The 23,595-nt window shown below is 38.1% G+C and overlaps 1 protein-coding gene across 3 annotated transcripts in view; it reads right to left on the bottom strand.

Annotated features, from left to right (window-relative positions):
- Window positions 1-23,238, bottom strand: part of ENPP6 (ectonucleotide pyrophosphatase/phosphodiesterase 6) — a 170,081-nt gene extending 146,843 nt beyond the window's left edge. Inside the window, exon 1 of one of the 3 annotated variants that reach the window (XM_074228901.1) lies at window positions 22,891-23,238. In XM_074228901.1, coding sequence (XP_074085002.1) covers window positions 22,891-23,131 — 241 coding nt within the window. In that variant the 5' untranslated portion in view covers window positions 23,132-23,238. The remainder of the gene's footprint in view (window positions 1-22,890) is intronic. The other 2 variants (XM_074228899.1, XM_074228900.1) reach the window with 2 other exon arrangements.
- Window positions 23,239-23,595: the final 357 nt, after the last annotated feature.

The raw sequence follows: 23,595 nt of genomic DNA, 5'->3' as shown, positions 1-23,595 counted from the left end.
GTAGATAGCTGGCCCATGGAGTAAGAAAGACTCATCTTCCTGAGTCCAAAACTGGTCTCAGATAGTTATTAACTGTGTGACCCTAGACAAGTCACTTAACTCTTTGGCCTCAGTATCCTTATTGGTAAGATGAGCTAGAGAAGGAAATGGCTAACTACTCCAGTATCTTTGCCAAGAAAACTCCAAATGGGGTCATGAAGAATCAGACACAACTGAAAAAAAATGACTGAACAACAAAAGATGGCATCCCTACTATATTTGTGAACAAGTTTCTTGATTAAATTAGAAAAGAAAACTAGTCATTTACAATGCCTTATCATATCCACAGAGTGACCCTAAAAAGACCTTCAAACAATTGTTGGAAATTCAGATGTGTCCAGACTTGGGAAGGCTTTGAGTACCATGACTCTTATACCTATACCAGTCATGGGAATCCCTTAAAGAGAATACTCCCTTTAGGAGATAATCCATCTGGCAATTTGAGAAATGTCAATTCACATGAAAGTATGAGCTAACAATTGATGAGAAATTTGTCATATGCCATTTTTGGTGACTGGATCATGGGAAGGGCACACAGAATCAATTGGTTAGAGATCAGTAAAAGAAATCTCTGACTTTTTACAAAAATTTGTCCCACCTAGACTATCTTATCTAGGTGCAATTTTTGCCCTATTCAACTAGAAAACCTTACAAAGAAATTAATCTAAGGTGAATTATGATCTATTGTGTTCCACTCTGGCAGGTTTGGCCAAGGGTAGACCCCTTTGTCTAGATTACCTGAGGCTGAGGGTGGCCTGGGAGCAGAGTGATGAGTCATATCCACTAGCACCTCATTAGAATAGATACACCTCTCATTATAATATTTATTCTTCTAATTTATTGTTAGCCAACTAAATGATAACCACCCTCAGGAATAGCCACTCTTCCAAGGGCATATAAATACTGAGTGGGTTCCATATAGGGTCTTTAGCTTCAAAAGTGGCTCTGACCCCTTTTATTAATTATCTAAGATGATAATAAAAAAATTAATAAAAATAACAACTATGTCTCCTGAACTTTTTATATGACATATGAAGTACCTTTTCCCCCAATTACCCACAAAAGAAATATAAGCCAGAATTATTGTTAAAGTTACTGCACACAGGAAATGTGGCAAAAATCAAGGAAAGTCCTAATCTTTCCTGGGAAATAGTGGGACTTTGCCTTAGGCTTCTTTCTGTGTGGTGCTGGTTATAGAGACAATGAACCCTATTCATTGAAAGGAGATTCAGAAACATGAGTAGTTGTTTTTTGAAGCCTCCCCCAATAAATGTTCACATGCTGACCCAGGAATCATAAGCCTTAATGTAAAAAAAAAATGTCATTTAACTCATTCTTGGCATAGTCCCTGGATCAGCATAGCTGATCACTTCAGAAATCCTGTTCCCATTCTCCTCAGCATTCAGGAGCTTGATGGGAAACACTGTCAGGTGGGGGGAGGGAGAAGAAGAAGAACTTGGGGAAAATTCAGTGATGGATAGATCCTACTAAGCACATGCCTGGAAGTCCTGGGCAACTGGGTGTCTTTAAAAGTTATCACGGGGGGGGGGGGGTGGCGGCTAGGTGGTGCAGTGGATAGAGCACGGGCCTTGGAGTCAGGAGTACCTGAGTTCAAATCCAGCCTCAGACACTTAATTACCTAGCCGTGTGGCCTTGGGCAAGCCACTTAACCCCATTGCCTTGAAAAAAATCTAAAAAAAAAGTTATCAGAGATACAGTTGTTTATCCTTTTCTCTGCTGAAGGATTACTCCTTCATTTCTCTACTCTATGTCCTGTCCCAGAAACTAAACCACTCGACATCATCATTAGAGCACAGAATCCATGGGGTATAAACCTGAAAGAAAAGGAGACAGCCCTCTCTGCCTTAGTCTCAAGACTCAAGACAAAAGAGAAATTTTCTTGTCTCAATATGATATTTCTTCTAACTTGTAAAATCTTAAAATGTAAATTCACAAATAATAGACCTGCCTGTTTTCCACTTAAATTGTTGTACTTAAGCAAATTCTGACTGATTATTAATATCAAACCTTTCAATGAGTCATTCAGTTATATCCCCTCTACTTCCTTTCTTCCTGCTATGGAGAGAATAGGTTTCTACCATATGAACACAATAGAGGACCCTTCTCCACAATAATTTCTTAACAATAGTCCATTCTCTGCATGTCCACTAGATTACCTCCCAAATAACATTCTTCAAACATGAGACAGCGAGAATATCATAATTCCTTCACAACTTAGTAAATGATTTTCACAAGTTGCTACTGTAAGAAATGATTCTTTTGAACTCCTTTGGTTTTATCTTAGTCAGCATTAAGCAGCTCAATATGAATACATATTGGTAGAGACTACAAGTTCTGTATATTAGGCCCCAGAGTTGTGAATTTCACATTGTTAAGTGTACTTGCTTAATCATAGAAAGCTAACTAGAGGCCCTCCACCCTTGTTTTTCCTTGTTATAATAACCCAGTCCAGCATGGCTCAATAATATGGAAAGTGCCCCAACTTATATTTGTTCCTCTGGATCATTCTCTCTTGTCCAACGTAAGTAGCTGATCATCTTATAAACACTTAGTCAATGGAGATTTTTCACTTAACTTGAGACTCCTCTGCAGATATACCTTCTTTTTTTTGCTGATAAACTTTGTTTCAAGGGTCAAAAATACATCTATGGGATTCTGTATTTTGTGTAGCCCCCTCTAAGTCTTCAGGTTAAATCTGGTATCAAGCCTTAAAAAATAAGGCTCTGGAAAAAGGGGGGTGGTTCTCAGATTATAAAGAAGACTTGGAGGTTCACTTCATTGGTCCACAGACCCTTTAATAAAGTGTCATTAGCTCTGTCTCAGTGTTTTTTCTTACTGATTGGGCAATTGTAATCCTCATACTATGGTGGTCAAACTGCCATCTTTTTTGTTGTTGTTCAGGATGTCAGAAGAGAAGAAACTTGTTCACAAATATAGTAAGGATGCCATCTTTTGTTGTTGTTGTTCAGGATGTCAGAGGAGAAGCTGTCCAAACTAAAGTTGGTCCTTAGAAAAGAATTCATTTCTGAGTTCATACCTTGGGAAAGGGATCTTTACCTTTTTTTGTCATTAACATGGTGATGAAACCCATGTACCCCTTCTCAGATTGTTTCTAAACAAATGAGGGAACACTAAATTTCAGATGGAGATTAGGGAAAAGAAAGATATAATTTTTCCCCCATGCAATATCCCAAACTCTTTTGAAATCTACCCTAGTTAAAAACTTCTGCCTTACAGTTTTTATCACTGTTGTCATTCATGGGCAAGAATTTCCAAAGAGATATTAACTAATGAATAAAGTGGAGTACAAGAATTTGATTTTAATTTTTAGACCATTCCTTAAAATAAATGAATGATAGTGTCTGGGCTACCCATGGAGTAATCTCAATAAGGGCTGATAAGAAAGCTTTTAACTAGTGTTGCAATCTAATCAACTCCAAAAAAGGAAGTGAGATAAAGAAAACTGTTTATGTAGAACTATCAATACCACAAACAGTAGCTACAATGTAGAAAGAAGAATAACAGTAGAAGAGTCTCAGAAATCCATAGGAGAAAAATCCAAAAGAGTAGCAACAATATAAACAAAGTCCCAGAGATCTCTAATCAAATAAACAAACTATGTATAGCAAGCATAATGGCCTAAAGATCTAGTTATGAATTTGGTGGCATGGGTATCAGTGTGATTTGCTAAGATAAACTCTTGACTAGTATATAACTTTTGAAGATCATATCTTATTCATAGAATCACAGAATTTAAGAACTGGGAAAAATCCTAGGAGTCACCTAGTTCAAAGGTGACAGTTTGATGATATCTATACATGCCTTTGCAAAATGTTTAAAATATATAAAATTCATATAATTACAAAGGAAACCAAAGGTTAATGGAAAAAATGTCATTTTTGCCTTTTCAAATTCATAGAAACCCTGCATTAATCTATGGATCCATTGCGCATCTTCACCTCAGGTTAAGAACCATCTACTCCAACACATACCCTAAAAGAATCTCCATGATAACACACAGCACAACTTGTCCTTTAAAAACCTCTAGGAAGAGAGGATCCACCATAGAACAGATTAAATAAACAAGGTAGGGTATGATTGGGCAGCTAGATGGCACAGTGAATAGAGTGCCAGGCCTGGAGCTAGGAAGATTTATTTACCTGAGTTCAAATCTGGCCTCAGACACTTATTAGTTGTGACCTTGGACAAGTAAGTCACTTAACCCTGTTTGATTTAGTTTCATCTGTAAAATAAGCTGTTGGAGGACATGGTAAATCCCTACAGTAGCTTTGCCAAGAAAATGGGGTCAACAAAGAAAATTGGACATGATTGAACAACAGCATTTGGCAGGGGAGAGAAAGGGATGGAATAAAAATGGACTGGGAGTGGTTATTAAGGAGATATACTCAGGTGAGGAAATTCAAAAATCAAAGGGGGAAGTATGATGAAAAACATCTGAGTTAAGATTCTTGGGGGTGCAAACAGGAGCATTATTATCATCAGAACAAACTAAGAATTCCCTGAGAAAGGAAACAGCTGAAGGATTTGGGAAACAGGCAACAAACCCATGATATAATAGTGATGGGAGAATTCCAGACATCTGCTGGAATGCTCTCTCTGTCCAAAGAACATCTAGTAATTTCTCAACTTGTCTTAATGATAGTTTCATCCTTTCAAAGGGAGAACCACCAAGGAAGAAAACATCTGTTCTCACCAAAAGGGAAGAATTTGTTGCTGGGATGAAAATTATGGAATACTTACAGGGAAGTGACCACACAGATTTAAAACTTGTGATTGAGGAGAGAAAAAAATAAGTAGAGGCTGATATGTACCCTACATTTGGGCAGAATAGCTTTCAAAGGTTTCAGAGAAAGAATATATAGGTTTTTCCATAGACTAAAATTCAACAAGAGAAGTTATCCCAGGAGGGAGATTAAAAGAATGAAATTCTGAAAGGGAAACAATTTTTTTGAAGAGGAAAGAGGGAGAGTTGTCTGAGACTGATAGTGATAAACAAGAAACTCATCAACCAAATTGTTTTTTTTTAAATATGTAGACAGAAGTGGTGACAAGTGTTTATAATTTTTGATACTGAGGAGGATGAGGCTGGTAGATTGCTTAAGTTCAGGAATTCCAAGCTATAAAAGAGCTAAAGCAGATTGTGTCCACATTTACTCAGGCACTGATCTCATGAGCTTCTTGATAATGGAGGTAGGGGCCCAGAATGTCACAGGAGAAACAAGAAATGTAGTAAATATAAGCTTCTATTGAAGTAAAGGGCAGTTAGAAAAGAATGAATCCAGGAATGTACAAGAGAGTTGGCTCAAACCAGCAAATGAGAGCCACTTGTTAAATTGTCAGTGTGGAAATCAGCAAATACTATAAATTAGTATTTTATTGATAGTCTAGACATAAAATAGTCTTCAGGCCCAGGGTAGAAAGTAAATTTGGAGTCCCAGAACCCCAAGGAGTGGGTGTGACTAGATCAGGCAACATCAATGCTATTGAAAAGCCACTAACAACAAACACCCCAATACCTGAGTGAACAGGACTTCTACTACAAGCCCAGGAAGGTTCAGATAGTGCTCCTCTGTGACCCAGGAGCAGAACTCTACCTTAAAAAATCAAAACTCGGCTAAAAATGAGTAAGAAAAAAGAAAACTCTAACTATAGAAAACTGCCATGGAGATAAGGAAGTTCAAAACTCCATTCCAGAAGAGGATACAGGGGAAAGGTCTCTATATATGAAGCCCCAGAGAGGAATATGAATTGGTCTCTTGGAAGAGATCATTAAATATTTTAAAAACCAAGTTGAAGAATTGGGATAGATGCAAGAGAAATTCAACAGCTTGGAAAAAAGAACATAAGAACTGACTAAAAAAAATTCCTTTAAAATCACAATTGGACAAATGGATAAAGAAAATAATCCTTAGAAAATAGAATTAGGAAAATGGAAAGAGGAAACAACCCCTTCAAAAATGCACTTGAGTAAATGGGGGAAAATAACTTTACAAATAGAATAGGGTAAACCAACTCTAAAAATAGACTTGATCGGGGGGCAGCTAGGTGGCATAGTAGATAGAGCACCGGCCCTGGCATCAAGAGTATCTGAGTTCAAATACAACCTGAGACACTTAATAATTGCCTAGCTGTGTGACCTTGGCCAAGTCACTTAACTCCATTGCGTTAAATAAATAAATTTTAAACATAGAATTGATCAAATGGAAGAAAAATCCACTGAAGAAAACAACTCCTTTAAAAATACAATTGGGTAAATGAAAAAGGAGATACAAAAGCTAACTGAAGAAAATAACTACATTGTTTTTTTCAAGAAATCATCAAGGAAAACTGTTCTAATGTCCTAGAACCAGAGGATAAAATAATCTTTGAATAAATTCACTGATTACCTCCTGAAAAGGATCCCAAAGTGAAAATGTCAAGGAATATTGCAGCCAAATTTCAGAATTATCAGGTTAAGGAGAAAATACTTCAGGCAGCCAGAAGAATTCAAATGCTAAGGAGTCAACACAATAGTTGGCAGCTTTAACATAAAAGGATAGAAGGCCTTGGAATATGATATTCCAAAGGATGAGGGATCTTGGATTACAATCAAGAATCAACTACCCTGCAAAATTGAGCATATTATTTTAGGGGAAAATATGGGCATTCATTGAAATAGGGAACTTTCAAACTTTCCAGATGAAAAGACCAGAGCTAAACAGAAAATTCAGCATTCAAATACAAGACCCAAAAGATGTATAAAAAGGGAAACAGAAAATGAAAAAAAAATGTTATTCAATACAATCTACATGGGAAGATGATACTTGTAACTCTTGAGAAACATATCTCTATTAGAAGGAATGTACTTGGACAGAGGGTGTGGGCATAAGTTGATTTTGGACTATACTGGGGGGGAAAAAAGGGAAGGGGGAGCAGAATAGGGTAAATTATATCACAAGAAAAAAATAAAGGACCTATTACAGTAGAAGGAAAGAAGGGAGTTGAGAATAACTTAAATCTTACTCTCATCTGATTTCCCTCAAAATAGAAATAACTTAAACACTCAGTTGGGTTTAAAAATTTATCATAGGGGCGGCTTGGTGGCACAGTGGATAGAGCACCAGCCCTGGAGTCAAGAGCACCTGAGTTCAAATCCAGCTTCAGACACTTAATAATTACCTAGCTGTGTGGCCTTGGGCAAGCCACTTAACCCCATTGCCTTGCAAAAAACCTTAAAAAAAAAAGAAAAAAATTATCAAATTCTACAGGGAATTAGAAGAAGAAAGGGGAAAAAAGGGAAGGAGGGGCAGATGGAAGGGAGGGCAGAAGAGAGGGTAGAAGTAGGAGGGGAAGGGGGGGAAAGGGTGGTCAGAAACAATATATTGATGAGGAGGGATAGGGTAAAAAGAGAGAGTACAAAAGGGGGAGGGGAGAAATAGAATGGAGGATAATGCAGAGTTAGCTATCATAGCTGTGAATGTGATAAACTCTCCCATAAACAGAAGTAAATAGCAGAGTGGATTTAAAAAGTGGAATCTTTCAATAAGCTGTTTACAAGAAACATATTTGAAGCAGAAAGATACACACACACAGGGTAGAGGTAAAAGACTAGAGCAGAATCTATTATACTTCAGCTGCAATTTATAAAGCAGGGATCACAATCCTAATCTTAGACAAAGCAAAAGCAAAAATAGATCTAATTAAAGGGGATAAGGAAGGAAACTACATCTTCCTGAAGCTTACCACAATGAAGTTATATCAATACTTAACATATGTGTACCAAGTAGTATTGCATACAAATTCTTAGAGGAGAAGATCTATGCATCAAATATCTCTAATAAAAGACCTACATATATTCAAAATTAACACAAATGCTTAAGACCAATAGGTTTTCTCCGAGTAGATAAGGAACCAGAAGATGAGAATAGCTTTCAAAAGAAGAAATATAAATGATCTACATTTACACGATAAAAATGTTCCAAAAATAAAAGAAATGAAAAATTAAAACTACTGTGAGGTTTCATTTGGACTTATTAAATTGACAAAGAGGATAATTATTAATGCTGTAAGGCTATATGAAGACAACACATTCATTTACTGCTGGTAGAACTGGGAATAAGTCCAACTGTTCAGCAAAATAATGTGGAATTATTAGAGAAAGGTCAATAATTGTTCAATATGAATGAAATATGTTTATATACATAGTTGTGTGTAATATAGTATTAATGTTAATACAATATGAACATTAATGAAATCCTAGTATTCTATGAGAAATCATAAATATTAGGAATTCAGAGGGCAATGGATAACATAAAGGGGCATACAGAACAAGTCATCCATGACTAGCTTATGCATCTCACTCTAAAACTAAAGGAGGGGGATTGAATGGAGTAAAAGTATTGATCATGACATTGAAGTCAGTGGCCATACAGGGAGTAAAGGACTGAGCCTAAAGTAAGATAGACCCAAATTCAAATTCTGCCTTAGATATTTACTAATTGTACGATCCTGGGCAAGTCACTTAACCTCACTTTTCTCAACTATAAAATGGACATATTAATGGCACTTACCTCCCAGGGTTATAATGAGGATCAAATGAGAGAATATTTGTAAAAAATTTTGAGAACCTTATAGCACTATATAAATGCTAGCCATTTACATATATTTATATATCCATTATTATAATTTTTGTTCATCTATTTTCTTATGTGCTCAGGATAAACAAATGCTGAAATGTGTTGTTAAGTCTGAGAAATAGTCAGTACTTATCAGGCATATTCTATTGTGGCTGGTGCTTGTAATATTCAAATCTTCATTTTGGATAATGGAGGAATTCCATTCAGGCATTGACCCTAGACCCACCCACCCCCATTCCTACCCTATTGGCCAAGAACTCCAATGGGCAATTCACTCATCTATCTGGTAATGCCCAAATAAAGATCTAGAGACTGTAGTACAACATTTACAAACAGAGAAGCTTCAGAAATTCTAGGAATAAATAAAAACAACAGGAAAAATTCATCTCTACCAAGGCCAGGAGAGGCCATTCAGTCCATAATCATCAGCCTTTATGATGAGTGACCTTGAACCCCAGCAGATGCAAAACTAAATACTTCTTTAGAGACAAATAAGGCTGGGACCAGGAATGGTATGCAGAAATTCTACTGCTCAGGAATCCTTCTATCTCAGAGAGAGAACATCTTTCTTATTAGAGGGAAACCACCAACATGATAACACTACAAGAACAATTTCCTTCCCATTCCATGTGAATGATAGATTTGTTGTTTTACCGTTTGTGTGTGTGTGTGTGTGTGTGTGTGCGTGTAAGAGAGAGATACTGAGAGACAGAGAGAGACAGACAGAGAGAAAAAAAGACAGACAGAAACAGACAGACAGAGTCTTCCTTGTAGTCTGATTTCTTACATGTCCTCCCTGTGTACCCCTCTGGACAAGTCAGCCTCTCATCCTCTAGCTTATGCTTTAAGACATTAACTTGCGGGTCATGTGCAGATCTGCATTTGTAGAGAAAATTTCTTTATATGGAATTTACACTACTAATGAAATGGACAGACACATCTGAATAACATAGATATGAAATAACATGGATATGAATCTACCTCATTGGACAGATGTGAGGATCCAAGGATAAAGTGTTTTGCCAATTTTAAATCAATACTTTGTTAAGATAGATGATAGAATGATAGATGCACAGACAGGCAAACATTAATAAAGAGAGGTGATAGAGGAAGATATTAATATAGATGATCAATAGATAGTTAATAGGCAGACATTAATAAATATAGATGATAAGCTGATTGATGATAGTTGGGAAGATATTAATATATACCATTGCAGGCTAGACACATTAATAAACAAAGATACACAGATATGAATAAAGATAGAAGATGGATGGTAGGTAGATATTAAACATAGCTAGACAGATAGTCAATGTTTCTAATAAATGTTTTGAGAGTCTACTATTTCTGTTATCAGAAACCCAAATAAGAGTTCATTGTTACAAGGTGCCTGCTCCTCCATGATGTCTTCCTTAGAGAGGCAGTGTGGTACAGTAGAAAGAATATTATTAACTCTAGGCTCAAGTACGATCTTGGTCATTTACTGTCCATATGATCATGAGTCAGGTGCTTCAGTCCCCTAGCACTCTTTGCCTCTTGTACAAAATGATCTGGTTCTATTGGTGGGCCTGTTGAAGTGTGTGACCATAACAACAGCCAACATTTATTTGGCATTTTAAGGTTTGTAAAGAGCTTTATAGGGGTGGCTAGGTGCCGCAGTGGATAGAGCACTGACCTTGGAGTCAGGAGTACCTGGGTTCAAATCCAACCTCAGACACTTAATACTTACCTAGCCATGTGGCCTTGGGCAAGCCACTTAACCCCATTGCCTTGAAAAATCTAAAAAAAAGAGCTTTACAAATTAGCTCATATGGTCTTCATAACAATCCTAGGATGTAGGTGCTATTATGCTAATTTTTACAGAGTAGGAAACTGAGACAGTCAGTGGTTAAGTGATTTTCCCAGGGTAACACAGCTAGTAAGTGTCTAAGACAGGATTTACCTCAGCTCTTCTGGACTTAGGACAGTGGCTGATACAAATATTTATTGACTGTCTGACTTACCAAAGGTCCAGCACTCTATGTTATTCAACCTAGCTAGCCTGACAAAGTTTTAAGGACCGCTAATTAAGGAAAAGATGAGTCTCAGGGAGTAAGCCACAACAGGACAAGGAAGGGAAGTGATTTAGAAGAACCTAAAAAGTACTAAAGGTCATTTCAGGGAATTCTATCCAGGATGTAAAGACCTTTGAGGAGGTTAATGGTTTCCAGAGAGGAAAAGTTGTTTCACTCTCAGGGATCAAGGAGCATCAACAAGATTTGGCTTACTTATCATTTTTTTAAATTGCACCACACAGTTCTTGTGTCAATGATAATTGCTGTTCTTTAGGGTGTGTTGACTACTCAGGGTTCATATACCATGGTGTAGAAGATATAAGGCTAAACACAGTGTTGTGGAGGATACAGTTTTTAATCCTGCCTCAGACAACTAACCCTGTAGACATGGACAAATTACTTGACTTGGGTCTGTTTCCTCTTCTACAAAATAATTGACTTGATTATGAGTATGATCCTTCCTTGACCCTTCCAAATGGAAGTGAGCTCACTTTCCTAGGATGTTTATGACTCTCTTTGGTACTAACTTCACCTCTTCTATCATAAATATTTGTGAATTCACCAGTTCTCCCTTTAGATTATAGATTCTCTATAAGCAGAGTCCATATCATAATCTACCTTTATATCTCTAGAACTTAGCTTAGGGCCTGACACAGCAGGGGCTTAATAAGTGATTATTAAATAAACAAATGAGTAAAAATTGATCTGAAGCATATGTACTATTCCAAAGGAATCATTCTGTTTATATAGTGTCAAATATTAGGCACTTTAACTACATGGCCTCATTTTATTCTCACAATAGCGCTATAAGGTAGAGGTACTTCAGGTTTTATTATCCTCATTTTGCAGGTGAGGAAATTGAGACTCAAGGATAGGCAATGACTTTATCAATGGACACACAACAAATATATGGTGAAGATGCAATTCAAACCAGGATTGTTCTCAGTGAACCCCTCTGGCCATCAGTAAATCTTCAAAAGATATATAAGATATTAAAGATCATACCCTCAGAACTAAAAGTCCAATGGCATATTTTTTACAAATGAGGAAACTGAGACTTACAAAGATTCAATGACTTGTCTATGGGCTCTGAGCTAGTAAGTGCTGGAAGAAGGAGCAGAACCCAAGGTTCTCCTGAAAGTGTATGACTCTTTTTTCCTATCCTTCACTGACCTCATCAGTAAGCCAACAAATGCCATAAAGGGTGATAGCCATCATAAGTTAGCAGCTATGTATAATTGCTTCATTTTTCACTTTGAATATTTTATTGTTTTTCCAATTACATGTAAAAACAATTTTCAACATTTAAATTGTCTCATTTTTACAGATGAATAAATCAAGGACCAGAAATTTAAAGATTTCTTTCCCATGGTCACAAGTGACAGTTGGAATTTTTTTCCATGTTCTTCAATTCCAAATTTATCATGCTGCCTCCTTATAGGCATATATTGTTATCCCTACTACAATGACAATACTACTACTGACTGGAAAGATGGAGAAACACCACCATGTCTATTGTCACAATCATTACCATATCTTGTCTTCAGTCAAACAGCAAAACTATTTATAAAATACTAACTATGTAACAGGCCTAGGGGAAGGAAAGGAAGGAGGAAAGCAAGGGAAAGAAGGAGGGAAGGAGAAAGAACAGGAGGGAAAAAGAAAAGAAAGAAGGAAGAAGGAATCTACTCTAATAGATTAACAGTCACTATACTAATCCTGGCTTCCAAAGGTATCTACATTCCACTGAGCTGAATTAGAAAAGCAAAAGGTACACAGACAGAGCATAGGTGGCAGGGGCATAGAAATGAGAGAAGATGGAAGGCTGATAGGGGTGGACAAATTGCTGGAGGCTCAGAATACAAACTCAAAAATATTCTCATTTTGGTTATGGACCAACACTAATTACCTGCATCTGGACCTTCTTTTCAAGTGCTCTGCTGACTCATGTCCTCTTCCAACTTCTCACTTGCCTAAGGGCAACAAAGACTGACCTTGAAGGGCCAAAGCAGAGATGGAGTGTAGGGTTGTTTTTTGGCCTTCTGGGATTTCACCACTGCTTCCCAGCCACAGTGAATGAGCAAGGTTCTGAACACTCAAAAGGACTAAGCCTGAACTCAGTAATGACTTAGGTGGAGGTTGTTGCCAGAGCCTGGCTGTGATCAGAGAACTTATGGTTTAATTTCCTTTTAAAAGCAGTCAGTTGGGATTGGTTTTTATGTGTGTTTAAAAGACCAGAAGGGATAAAACAAAATCATCCCTTGACCCAGATCTCTCACCAAATTATGAATTTACTTCAAAACCTATTTAGGTCTTGTTTTATTTGATTTGTGCTTTTAAGCGAGTTTTATAGATGTCTTTTTTTTAATCAATCATTTCCATATAGTGTACCCATCCCTTCTCAAAGAGTTTAAAGACCATCATATAAAAGGAAAACCAACCAGTCTCATAATTCTATCTGACCTCTAAAAGAATCATAGACTTTGATTTAGAAAAGATCTCAGCAGATCACCTCACTTAATTACAGAAGGGAAAACAAGACCTAGAAGCATTGGTGACTTGTCAAAAATCAAAGTCAATAAATGGACAGTAACAGAATGTACTTGAATTCCAGCCCACTGACTCCAATTCCTTTTCTCCAAACATCAAGATTGGCCATTAACAAGACTTTGAATCTGACTTCAATTAAGTGTTCTCTAAATTATTATGACTCTAGTCAGTGCTCTCTTGTGTTTGTTTACTGGTCTGACTCAAGTAAAGCAAGACTTCTCATGTTTCTCTGTGTTTCTCAAGTTTATCTCTGTTTAGCTCAATAGTTTGCCAACCCATTCAAACATCCCAATCCGAGCATCCATCCTCTGATTAGTGGGTCCCCACTCTGACTTCAATTCCAAAGAATTATCCTCTGACCACTTTGGAACATAGGAAATTAAAGTTTCCTTTATATGTGTAATCAAGAAGATCAGAATACAAATCTGGCTTTAACTACTGTTTGCCTCAATTTCCTCATCTATAAAATATGGATAATAACAGTACTTACTTCCCAGGGTTGTTGTGAGGATAAAATGAGATAATTTTAAAGTGCTTAGCACCATACCTCACATACAGTAATTCTTTTATAAATGTTATTATTATTATTATTACTATGAATTACAACCTACCTCCCAGGTTTCTTGTGAGTGAGGATCACAAGAGAAAATAATTGTGAAGCACTTGGCACAATGCCAAGGATTAGAAAAATGTTGTTTCTGTTGTTATTGTTGCTATTATTATTATTATTATTACTTATCTCACAGGATTTTTGTGAGGATTAAAGGAGAAGTTAATTATAAAGTGCTTATCACATTATTTATTATTACCTGTCCTTCTCATCTGCAACTTCTAGGAGTGACTTCTAGGACATACACTACCAGGAGTATCTGACTACCATTTTTTCTTGTTTTGCACTCTGAGTGGAGAATGAATAAGGCACTCAAATAATAAAATCTATTATTTGAGGTCTTCCTTTTTACCCCTGGACTTCCTGGGGATCCCTCAGAGTCATTGTTAGAGGGTCCAACTCTCTTACATGACCATACAGAAAGGAAAGATGCCTCCATCCCTAAGCAGCAGTTAAGGGGAAGAGATGCTCCAGGTTTCTGACTCTTGGGGACTTCGCTTCCATGAGATTTCTTCTCCAAGCCTTGACTCCAGCACTTCCATTGGCATAAGGCCTGGGCTGCCCCAGGCCCAACTGCTAGTATGCTCTCCTCCAAGACTACACTTTATGAGTTTTCAGTATTGCCAGAAGGGCAGAGGTCATTTTGTATCCCCATTGGAATGTAGTTGATACTTAATAAAAGTTTGCTTGATTGCCACAGACGTTTTTGTTAATACTCTCCATTAAAGCATGTAACTTTTCTGTGCCTTCTTTTAAAAATCTTCATATTTAAATTTAAATTTTTAAATTTAAAATAAATTTCATTTTAAAATTAATTTGATTAAATTTTAATCAAACAAATTTGAAACAGTTTTTCATTTAAATTTAAAATTAAAGCTTTGATTTTAAGAATTAAATGAATTATAAAATTAAATTTGAAATTAGTTTTATTTTAAAATTCACTGTAGTGCTCCTTTCAAAGGAAAACTTCCCTGTCTGGAAGACATTTCAATTGACACATATCTGATTGACACATGTATCTTAGGGAATGTCAAGGACACAGAACAAGTTACCTGTTGTTTGGAAGGTGATTAGCAGAGGCAAAGAATTTCCATTTTAATAAAACTGTAAGGATTGCTGAGCACTCACCTAATGAAGGGAGATGGGGGCAAGCACCTTGCAGGACTTTTATACACTAGGAAAACGTGGCTCTGAGGACTTAGGCTGGTGTTCAAAGAGTAGGCTAGGAATCTAGGTCTTCTGACTCAGGTGCAGCCACCTATCCATGATCCCATTCTGCTGGGCCAAATAGAGAACTGATGTGTTTGTACACCTGTCACCTGATTTCCCCAACCACCCCAGAGAGCAGTATCTCCTCCATTCCCCAAATACCTACACACACATTGTCCCAGAGATTTCTTCTCAAGTATTTAAACTGCTATCATGTGGAAGAGACATTAGGGAAGAACTAATGGGTGAAAAGTATCAGGGTGGAAGATTTTGGCTTCTTATTAGGAAAAATTTCCTATGTGTTGGAGTTATCCAAAAGAGCAATGGGCTGCTCAAGGAGATAAAAATGTTTTAAAGGAAGACCATTAAATGTGTAAGAAACTTAACCTCTAGAAAGGAGACCAAGTGCAAACTCTAACTGAACATTCCTCCTTACAACCCCCATAAGAGGTCATAGCCTCCAGTAAAGATCCTCAATAAAGGGGAACCTACCATCCCTGGAGGCAGTTCTTTGCACTTTGGAGAGTTCTCAGAGTTGAGAAAGTTTTTCTTCTGCAGAATCCACACTTCCCTTCCAATTTCCACCCCCCCACACACACACACACTGCTATCTGGGATTGAACAAAATAAACTTTATCCCTTAGTTTTTACCTTATCCTATCTGGAGCCAGGGGACACTAGGAAGTCCAGTGAATAGAAGACCAAGTCTGTAGTCAGGAAGACTCCTTTTCCTGAGTTCAAATCTGACCTCAGACAGTTATTAGTTATGTGACTCTGGGCAAGTCATTTAACTCATTTGCCTCAGTTTCTTCATCTGTAAAATGAGCTAGAGAAAGAAATGGCAACCCATTCCAGTATCTTTACCAAGAAAATCCCAAATTGAGATTACAGAAAGTCAGGCACAACTGACAACCACTGAACAAGTGCTTATGTTTTATCATCTATACAGATGGCTCAAAAGTCTTAGTATGAATTTAAGCTTTAATAACTTCAGATGTATAAATGAGGGGAGGCTAGGTGGTGCAGTGGATAGAGCACCGGCCCTGGAGTCAGGAGTACCTGAGTTCAAATCCTTCCTAGGACACTTAATAATTATCTAGCTGTGTGGCCTTGGGCAAGCCACTTAACCCCATTGCCTTGCAAAAACAAAAAGTATAAATGAAACAAATTTACAACACCATCTGAAAGGGTGATTATTCAAAATATTTAAAATGGATGTTTATTATTAAAATTCAATATAAACACAGTCTAATACTATTCCTCACTCTATTCAGTTTTGATCTTGCCAGTTGCTACTCATTAACTGAAACAATTTCATTTGTTATCCTAGCCTTAAGGTCATCCAAAGAGAGAGCTTCTGAAACATACTGATCCTAAAGTGACCCCACAAGAACCAATTTAATGGAGATAGATCACGTGACCAAGATGTTCCAATAAAAAGACCTCCTCTCACCCATTCATTTGAAAATGCGTACCTCAAAATTAAAATTAAAAGCTTACTTTTTCAAAAGTCACAAAATTAAGTGTGAAAGAAATACACATAACCTTTCTAATGAGGGTTTTTTTGGGTAAGTCTTTGGGAAACATATTTATGAAGTATTTCAAATTAAAACTTCACTAAGACATCAAGGTCATCTGGATAGCTAGCTAGGTCGTCTAATGCTTCTTTCAATTCACAATACGTAATTTAGCTGCTTCTTTGGTGAAGATCTCAACCTTTTTTACAACATAGTAGCTGGCCCCTGAGGGACGACTAGGTGGCGCCATAGTATAGTAGAGTGCAGGGCCTGGAGTTGACTTCTTACAGTTCAGACATACTAGCTGTAGATTCCTAGCCAAGTCACTTTACTCTGTTTGCCTCGGTTTCCCCTTTTGTGAAATGATCTTAGAGATCTGTCAGACATGACTGAGAACAATAAAGGTAAAGGAGGAAGCAGCCAGCTCTGCAAATGACCACATGGACTGATCTCCTGGGGATGTACTAGAAGCTTAAATAGAGGTGGATGAGGAAGTCCTGAAACCTTGAACCTGTCTCTTGGGAGCTTGCAATCAAATAGAGGAGAAAATAAAACCTTTAGACATTGGGCTGTCTGCAATGGAGAATGCCATCTGTATCCAGAGAAAGAGCTGTGAAGTTTGAACAAAGTACAAGGACTATTCCCTTTAATTCAGAAAAAAAACATATCTTATTGTCTAATCTTGCTATCTCTTATACTTTTTGTTTCTTCCTTAAGGATATGATTTCTCTCTCATCACACTCAATTTGTATCAATGTACATCATGGAAACAAAGTAAAGACTGACAGATTGCTTTCCGTGGGGGGGGTGGGGGGGTGGAAGGAGAGAAGTAAGATTGGGAGAAACATTGTAAAACTCAAATAAAATTTTTAATTAAAAAAAAACCTTTAGATACCGGGTGGGGAAGTGTGGTAAAGGGAACAGAGTAAAGAAAAAGAAAGAATCTATGATTTTATGAAAACTTACCTTTCTGAATGTCTTCCCTGAGAAGCTAGTGCTAGACAGGATATTGTAAAAGCAGTCACTTAACAACAATAATCATTTATTAAGCACCTAGTTCCAGAGATACAAAAGAAGGTAGAAGAGGAGTTCCAGAGATACAAAGAAAGAAAGGTAGTAGACAAGTTCTAGATATACAAAGGAAGAAAGGTAGTAGACAAGTTCTAGATATACAAAGGAAAGTAGAAGGTGAGTTCCAGAGATACAAAGGAAGGTAGAAGAGGAGTTCCAGAGATACAAAGGAAGGTAGGAGAAGAGTTCCAGAGATACAAAGAATGGTAGAAGACAAGTTCTAGATATACAAAGGAAAGTAGAAGGCAAGTTCCCGAGATATAAAGAAAGGCAGAAGGCAAGTTCCAAAGATACAAAGGGAGGTGAAAGCAAGTTCCAGAGATACAAAAGAAAAAAGGTAGTGGACAAGTTCTAGATATACAAAGGAAGGCAAAAGGCAAGTTCCAGAGATACAAAGAAAGGCAGAAGACATTCTTCAGTCTTAAGGAGCTCACAGTCTGATGGGAGGGCTAACATGTGAAAAACTGTGTTACAGAGAAGATACAGTCAGAATCTTATTATTCAGGTTTTTCAGTTGTGCGTGATTCTCCATGACCCCATTTGGGGTTTTCTAGGCAAAGAGAATGGAATAATTTACTTTTTCCTTTTTCAGATGAGGAAACTGAGGCAAACGAGGTGAAGTGACTTGCCCAGGGTCACATAGCTAGTAAGTGTCTGAGGATAGATTTAAACTTAAGAAGATGAATCTTCCTGACTCCAAGCCCAAAGCTCTGTCCACTGGACCACAGACAGAATAAACAGAAGAAAACAGGTGGAAAGCACTAAGAGGGGTTAGGTTAGCAATGAAGGGGGAATCAGGAAAGGCTTCATGCAGAGGTCAGACTTTTGGCTGAGGCTTGAAAACAGTCAGAGAGAGAGAGTTCCAGGCATAGAGGACAGCCAGTGAATTTTCCTGGAGTCAGGGAATATGTGTCTGATAAAGGAAAATTGTGTTATTGAATCTCAACCTAGCTTAATCCTCCCATTACTATAAAATAGGTAACATAATGATTATCTCCATTTTACAGATGAGAAGATTGAGAATCAAAAAGGTTAAATGACTTGCCACAGCCATATATGCAATAAGTGTCAGAAACAGGATTTGAAGTCAGTATTATTTGTTATTTATAACAATAGCTAGCATTAATACAGTTTTTAAGGTTTGCAAAAATCTTTTCAAATATTAATTCATTTTATCCTCACAAGAACAATGAGAGGCAGGTGTTATTATAATCCTCAGTTTTTAGAACAGGAAACCCAGGCAGACAGATTAAATGATGTGCCCCAAATCCCATAGCTATGATTGAATTTGGATCTTCCTGACCCCAGGTCCAGTGCTCTACCGCATCACACTGAATCCATGATGACACTATTAAATTGAGATCATTTGTAAAAATCTCAGACTTTGGAAAAGATACAAGTATAAGAAAGGATGTCTTGTGCAAGCCCTAACTGAATGATTTCTCATTATATCCCCACAAGTAGTCACCCAGCCTCTAGTGCAAAACTTCAATAAAGGGGATCCACCATCCTTGGAGATAGCTCAGTATTTTCAGACAGTTCTCTCTGTCTCTATCTATATCTCTATTTCTGTCTCTGTCTCTGTCTCTGTCTCTGTCTCTCTGTTATGTCCAAAGAGGTTTAGTACTTTTTACCCAACTAGTTAGTAAGAGTGTTATGGTGAAAATCTAAGTCTTCTGACTCACAGCCTAATCCACTTTCCCCCATGACACATTATCTCCCTAAGGATCAGTAAAGAGAGAATGAGCTACATAGTCTTCTGCAGCTAATAGTCATCTGGGGTCTCACTCTCTTTGGCTAAGTACTGGGGTGTCCTAGAGTGGAGTTTCATTTGACACCTAAAAGGGTCTGGGGCAAGTCTTTTCATTGTAACATAAAGTATTCACCAAATGTTCAAACCATATGTTCGAGTACCATTCCTGAGTGTCTTTTTTTCCCCTTCTTGTGGGAAAGAAGTCTTTAAAATTTCAGATAGCAGAATCAGAGAATATACTTAAGAGAAATGGTATCAGTTCAGCCTGGGGGTGACCCTAGGAGCCATTGCCTGAATGACATAGAAAAGCAATGTGTGGGCAATACAAAGGAGAGGGATCAGACTCAGAATATCCAAACAAAGATTGTAGGATCATAGAGTTGGAAGGGGCCTCGGAGACCATCTATCCCAACCTTTTCATTTTACAAATGAAGAAACTGAAGTCTAGAGAAGTTAAGTGTCTTGCCCAGTTGGATTGGAACCCAAAGCCTTCTATGTGACATGGAAAGACTGAGGCTCAAACTTTGGTTCAGAAACCAGCTAGGTCATTCTGAACCAATCATATTACATCTCTGTGCCTCAGTTTCCTTTGTCTAAAAATGAGGGGCTTGGGCTAGATAGATAGCATCAGAAGTTCCATTTTGCTCTAGATTCTATGATCTCTCTTTAGCCAATGCTCTTTCCACTATTGATATCTAGCATTGGTATTGAAGAAAATAGGAAAGAGGAGCTCTGGCAAAAGTTTCCCTTCAATTCAGATGCTCCTTTGGGATGGGCTGCATTATCAGACCCACGGGGTTTCCTCTCCACAACCATAATTATGCTTTTCTGTTTTCTAGGTTATAATGGTATTGACTTTGTGGTGAAGGCTCAGTTTGGAAACTGGAGAGAAATCTACATCCGATTTTCAGGGAAACTAGACTGTCTCCCCATCCCCAGATCCTTGGCACACTATTGGTCTTTCTAAAGCAGGCCATGCCAAGCAGGACTGTCCCTGTGGGACAGAGGGGCTTTGTCTGGTTCCTTGCTCCTGCCAAATTCAAGAACGAGGGCTGAGAAACAAAGGATAATGTCACAGACTTGATTTCTTTGTGGGACTTTTTTCTTAATGCTTCTTTATCTCTTTATTGGGGGCTCCCTCACTGGAATGGGGTTTGTTTAGTTTTCATTTGGATCAAGAGCCCAGCACGTGGCCACATATGAGTCTTTCTCTTCAGGCCCGGCACTGAAAGCCTGCTGAGAAGAGGGGGAGATTTTGTTTTTTTGTGAAACTCTATGGGCAGAGAACTGAGACCGGGCTTGTGCCACACAAACAGCAGTAGCTGTTGGTCCCTGAAAAACTGGTGAATGGGCTTTGAGGCAAGGGATTGTGTTGGCTTATGAACGTGCCAACTGATTGCATTTAAGGAAAAGAGGAGTCTTGTTAGTGTGTTTATCTTAAAGACCTCATTTGTTAGGCCAGAGGCAAAGTATATCAATTAGTCAAGGAATCACTGCCCATGAAGAAATCCCTTCAGTTCTGGTTTTCCACAAAAGCTTTTGCTCTCCTTAACATGCCGTTCATAAGTTCAGGGAATCATAGATTGTTGTTGTACAGCACCCTGGCATTTTACAGATGAGACTTTGAAAGTGATAAGCCCAAAGTCAAATAGATAGTAAATGATTGAGCAGGAATGTGAACTTGAAGAGGTCCATGGGTTCCAAGTCTTTCTACAGCACTCTTCACAAGCCTTTAAGAAGCAAACGTGGAGTAGTGGTTAGAGCACTAAACTCAGATGGAGTCAGGAAAACCTGCGTTCAAATCCTGACTCAGATACTCACTAGGCATGTGGCCCTGAGCAAGTCACTTAACCCACTTGGTCTACTTCCTCTTTGTAAAACAGGAGCAATAAAGCCACTCCCTAATATGGTTATTGGGAGGATCAAATGAGATAATAAAGACAACTAGTTAATATAATGAATTGAACCCCGACCTGGATTCAGTGAGATCTGAATTTATTTATATGCTAAAGGTTTATATTAAATGCATTCTTCCTATTATTATATGAAAACTAGCGTTGCAGTTTTTAAAGTGCTTTATAACTGGTAGTTATCTTTAGAGATAGCTGGACTCAGATTCAGTGGATCAAATTTTCTAAATCATTCAAACATACTTGTTAGGTGTCCAACCCTGGACAAATCATTGACTTCTGCCTTTGTTTTCTCATGTGTAAAATGGAGGGTAATAATAGCTTTTACTTTGTTAGAGTTGTGAGCATCAAATGAGATAAAATTTGTAAAAATCACAACCAAATGTCTGGTATGCTGTAGATGATAACTCAATCCTTATTAGTTTCCTTCTCTCACCTCCTGAGCAAGTAAGTCACTTTTATATCACTGGATCTCAGTTCTTTTATATTTAAAATTGGAGTGAATTTAATGATCTCTAAGGTCTTCTAGCTAAATCCAAGATTCCAGGTGTGGACTTATAAATTGCACCAGTATTCCTGAGCACGTAAGTATGGTTGGCTACTCCTCTGAGAGAGGTCTCTATAGTGGGTGAGGGCTTTTAATGCACCCCCACTAGTCAGTTAATCAGTCAACACCCTTTCCTGACTTCCCAGTGGGCAAAGACCCTGACTTAGGTACTGTTTTTCTTTACCAGATATTGTCCTTTCAGGGATGAGAGTACAGATATAAGTTAAATTCTGAAAGCATTTAACTTCTGCCAAGGTTGCCATAAAGGACAGCCAGAAATCCTGGAGAAGCCTAATCCCAGAATACCTCTGTTATTTGGGATAGGTGCAAATCAGAAAATGCCCAACCTGCAGGCAGCTCCTCCAAACAGATCCATTTTCCCAAATAAGGACATCTTTTAGTGCTTATTTCAGTGGCAAGTAATGACAAATGTAGATATTTTTTGAATTGTACAATACTTCTTTTTCTTACCCAAATTGTCCCAGAGATGAAAGATCATTAGGCAAAAATTCTACTTTAAGTTATGCTATCTAAGGAGCCCTGGATATACCTCTTAAAACTCCATATTCTAGAAATAAGTGAAGGCTATAACAAGACAGTCAGTGATTGGCTCCAAGTTGGGTTGGAGAAATTCTGAAATTAAGTGTACTCCATTCAGTCTAAAAATTCCAATTTAGACAACAGAGGCCTTAACTGGTAAAAAAGACCAAAAAAGCCTGGTCCAACTGATTGTCACCAGTTTTCCCCTGGTCTTTTCCTCAATGTTGTGATTGAAAGGGAACTCCAAAGTCTCAAGTGGAAGGCAACACCATCAGGGCAGAGAACATCCTTTCAGCTAAGTAACCCCCCAGGAACCCTGGAGGAGCAAAACAAATATTTGACACTCACATTTATGAGGGTCCTGAAAAGCAAACCCCCGAATGCATGAAATTTGAGGGTCTGAGGCAAACCCTTCCCCACCAAGGAGACTTACCTGTCATTAGGGAGTAATAGTTAGGGTAGGAAAGGCTGGGAAAGTCCGGGGTCAAGTAATCAACTTTCACTCCCCTGCTCACAATCTCTTTGAACCCAGGCAAGGATTCCAGGGCTTCATCATTGATGTAGTCATGGCGAAAGCCATCCAGTAGAAACACCAGGAGCTTCCGGCCGCCTGTGGTGGGGTTGGCCAGGTAGAGGATCAGGAAGAGTAAGAGGGTCAGGAGTTTTGTTGCCATACTGCCAGGAGGCTGTCCCAGGGTCCAGCCAGGCTGCCTGTTCCTTTGGAGTGTCTGGGGATGGAGAATCTGAAGCTATTCTCTCTTCTAGGGGCTGGACCTTTTCACTGCTATCCTATCTGAGCCAATTTCACTTTCAGAATTTAAAGGTACAGCACTCCCCTTATTTAAAAAAATAGAAGAATGAGAGGAAGAATTTTCTTGTGCTCAGCCTTAGTTGGAGAGTTCCTGGACCCCCTTCTGAAGGAGAATGTGGAATGTCCCCAGCTAGTCCTGCAGTTCACACTAGGGGAGGACGACCAGCTTGCTCCTTTCAACACACTCCAGAAATTCACACCCACAAAGGAAAGGATGAAAGGAGTGATAAGAGCAGAACAGCCCACCCCAACTTTACCATGAGACTGAGCATCAGAAAAATATGATTGCTTCAAGTGGCTCCAGCAACTGAAGTTCAGATTCTCCTG

Source organism: Macrotis lagotis, chromosome 3 (genome assembly GCF_037893015.1).
Source record: "Macrotis lagotis isolate mMagLag1 chromosome 3, bilby.v1.9.chrom.fasta, whole genome shotgun sequence".
Classification (NCBI taxonomy): domain Eukaryota; kingdom Metazoa; phylum Chordata; class Mammalia; order Peramelemorphia; family Peramelidae; genus Macrotis; species Macrotis lagotis.
Note: the sequence above shows the minus strand (reverse complement) of the source record. Positions and strands in the feature narration are given on the sequence as shown.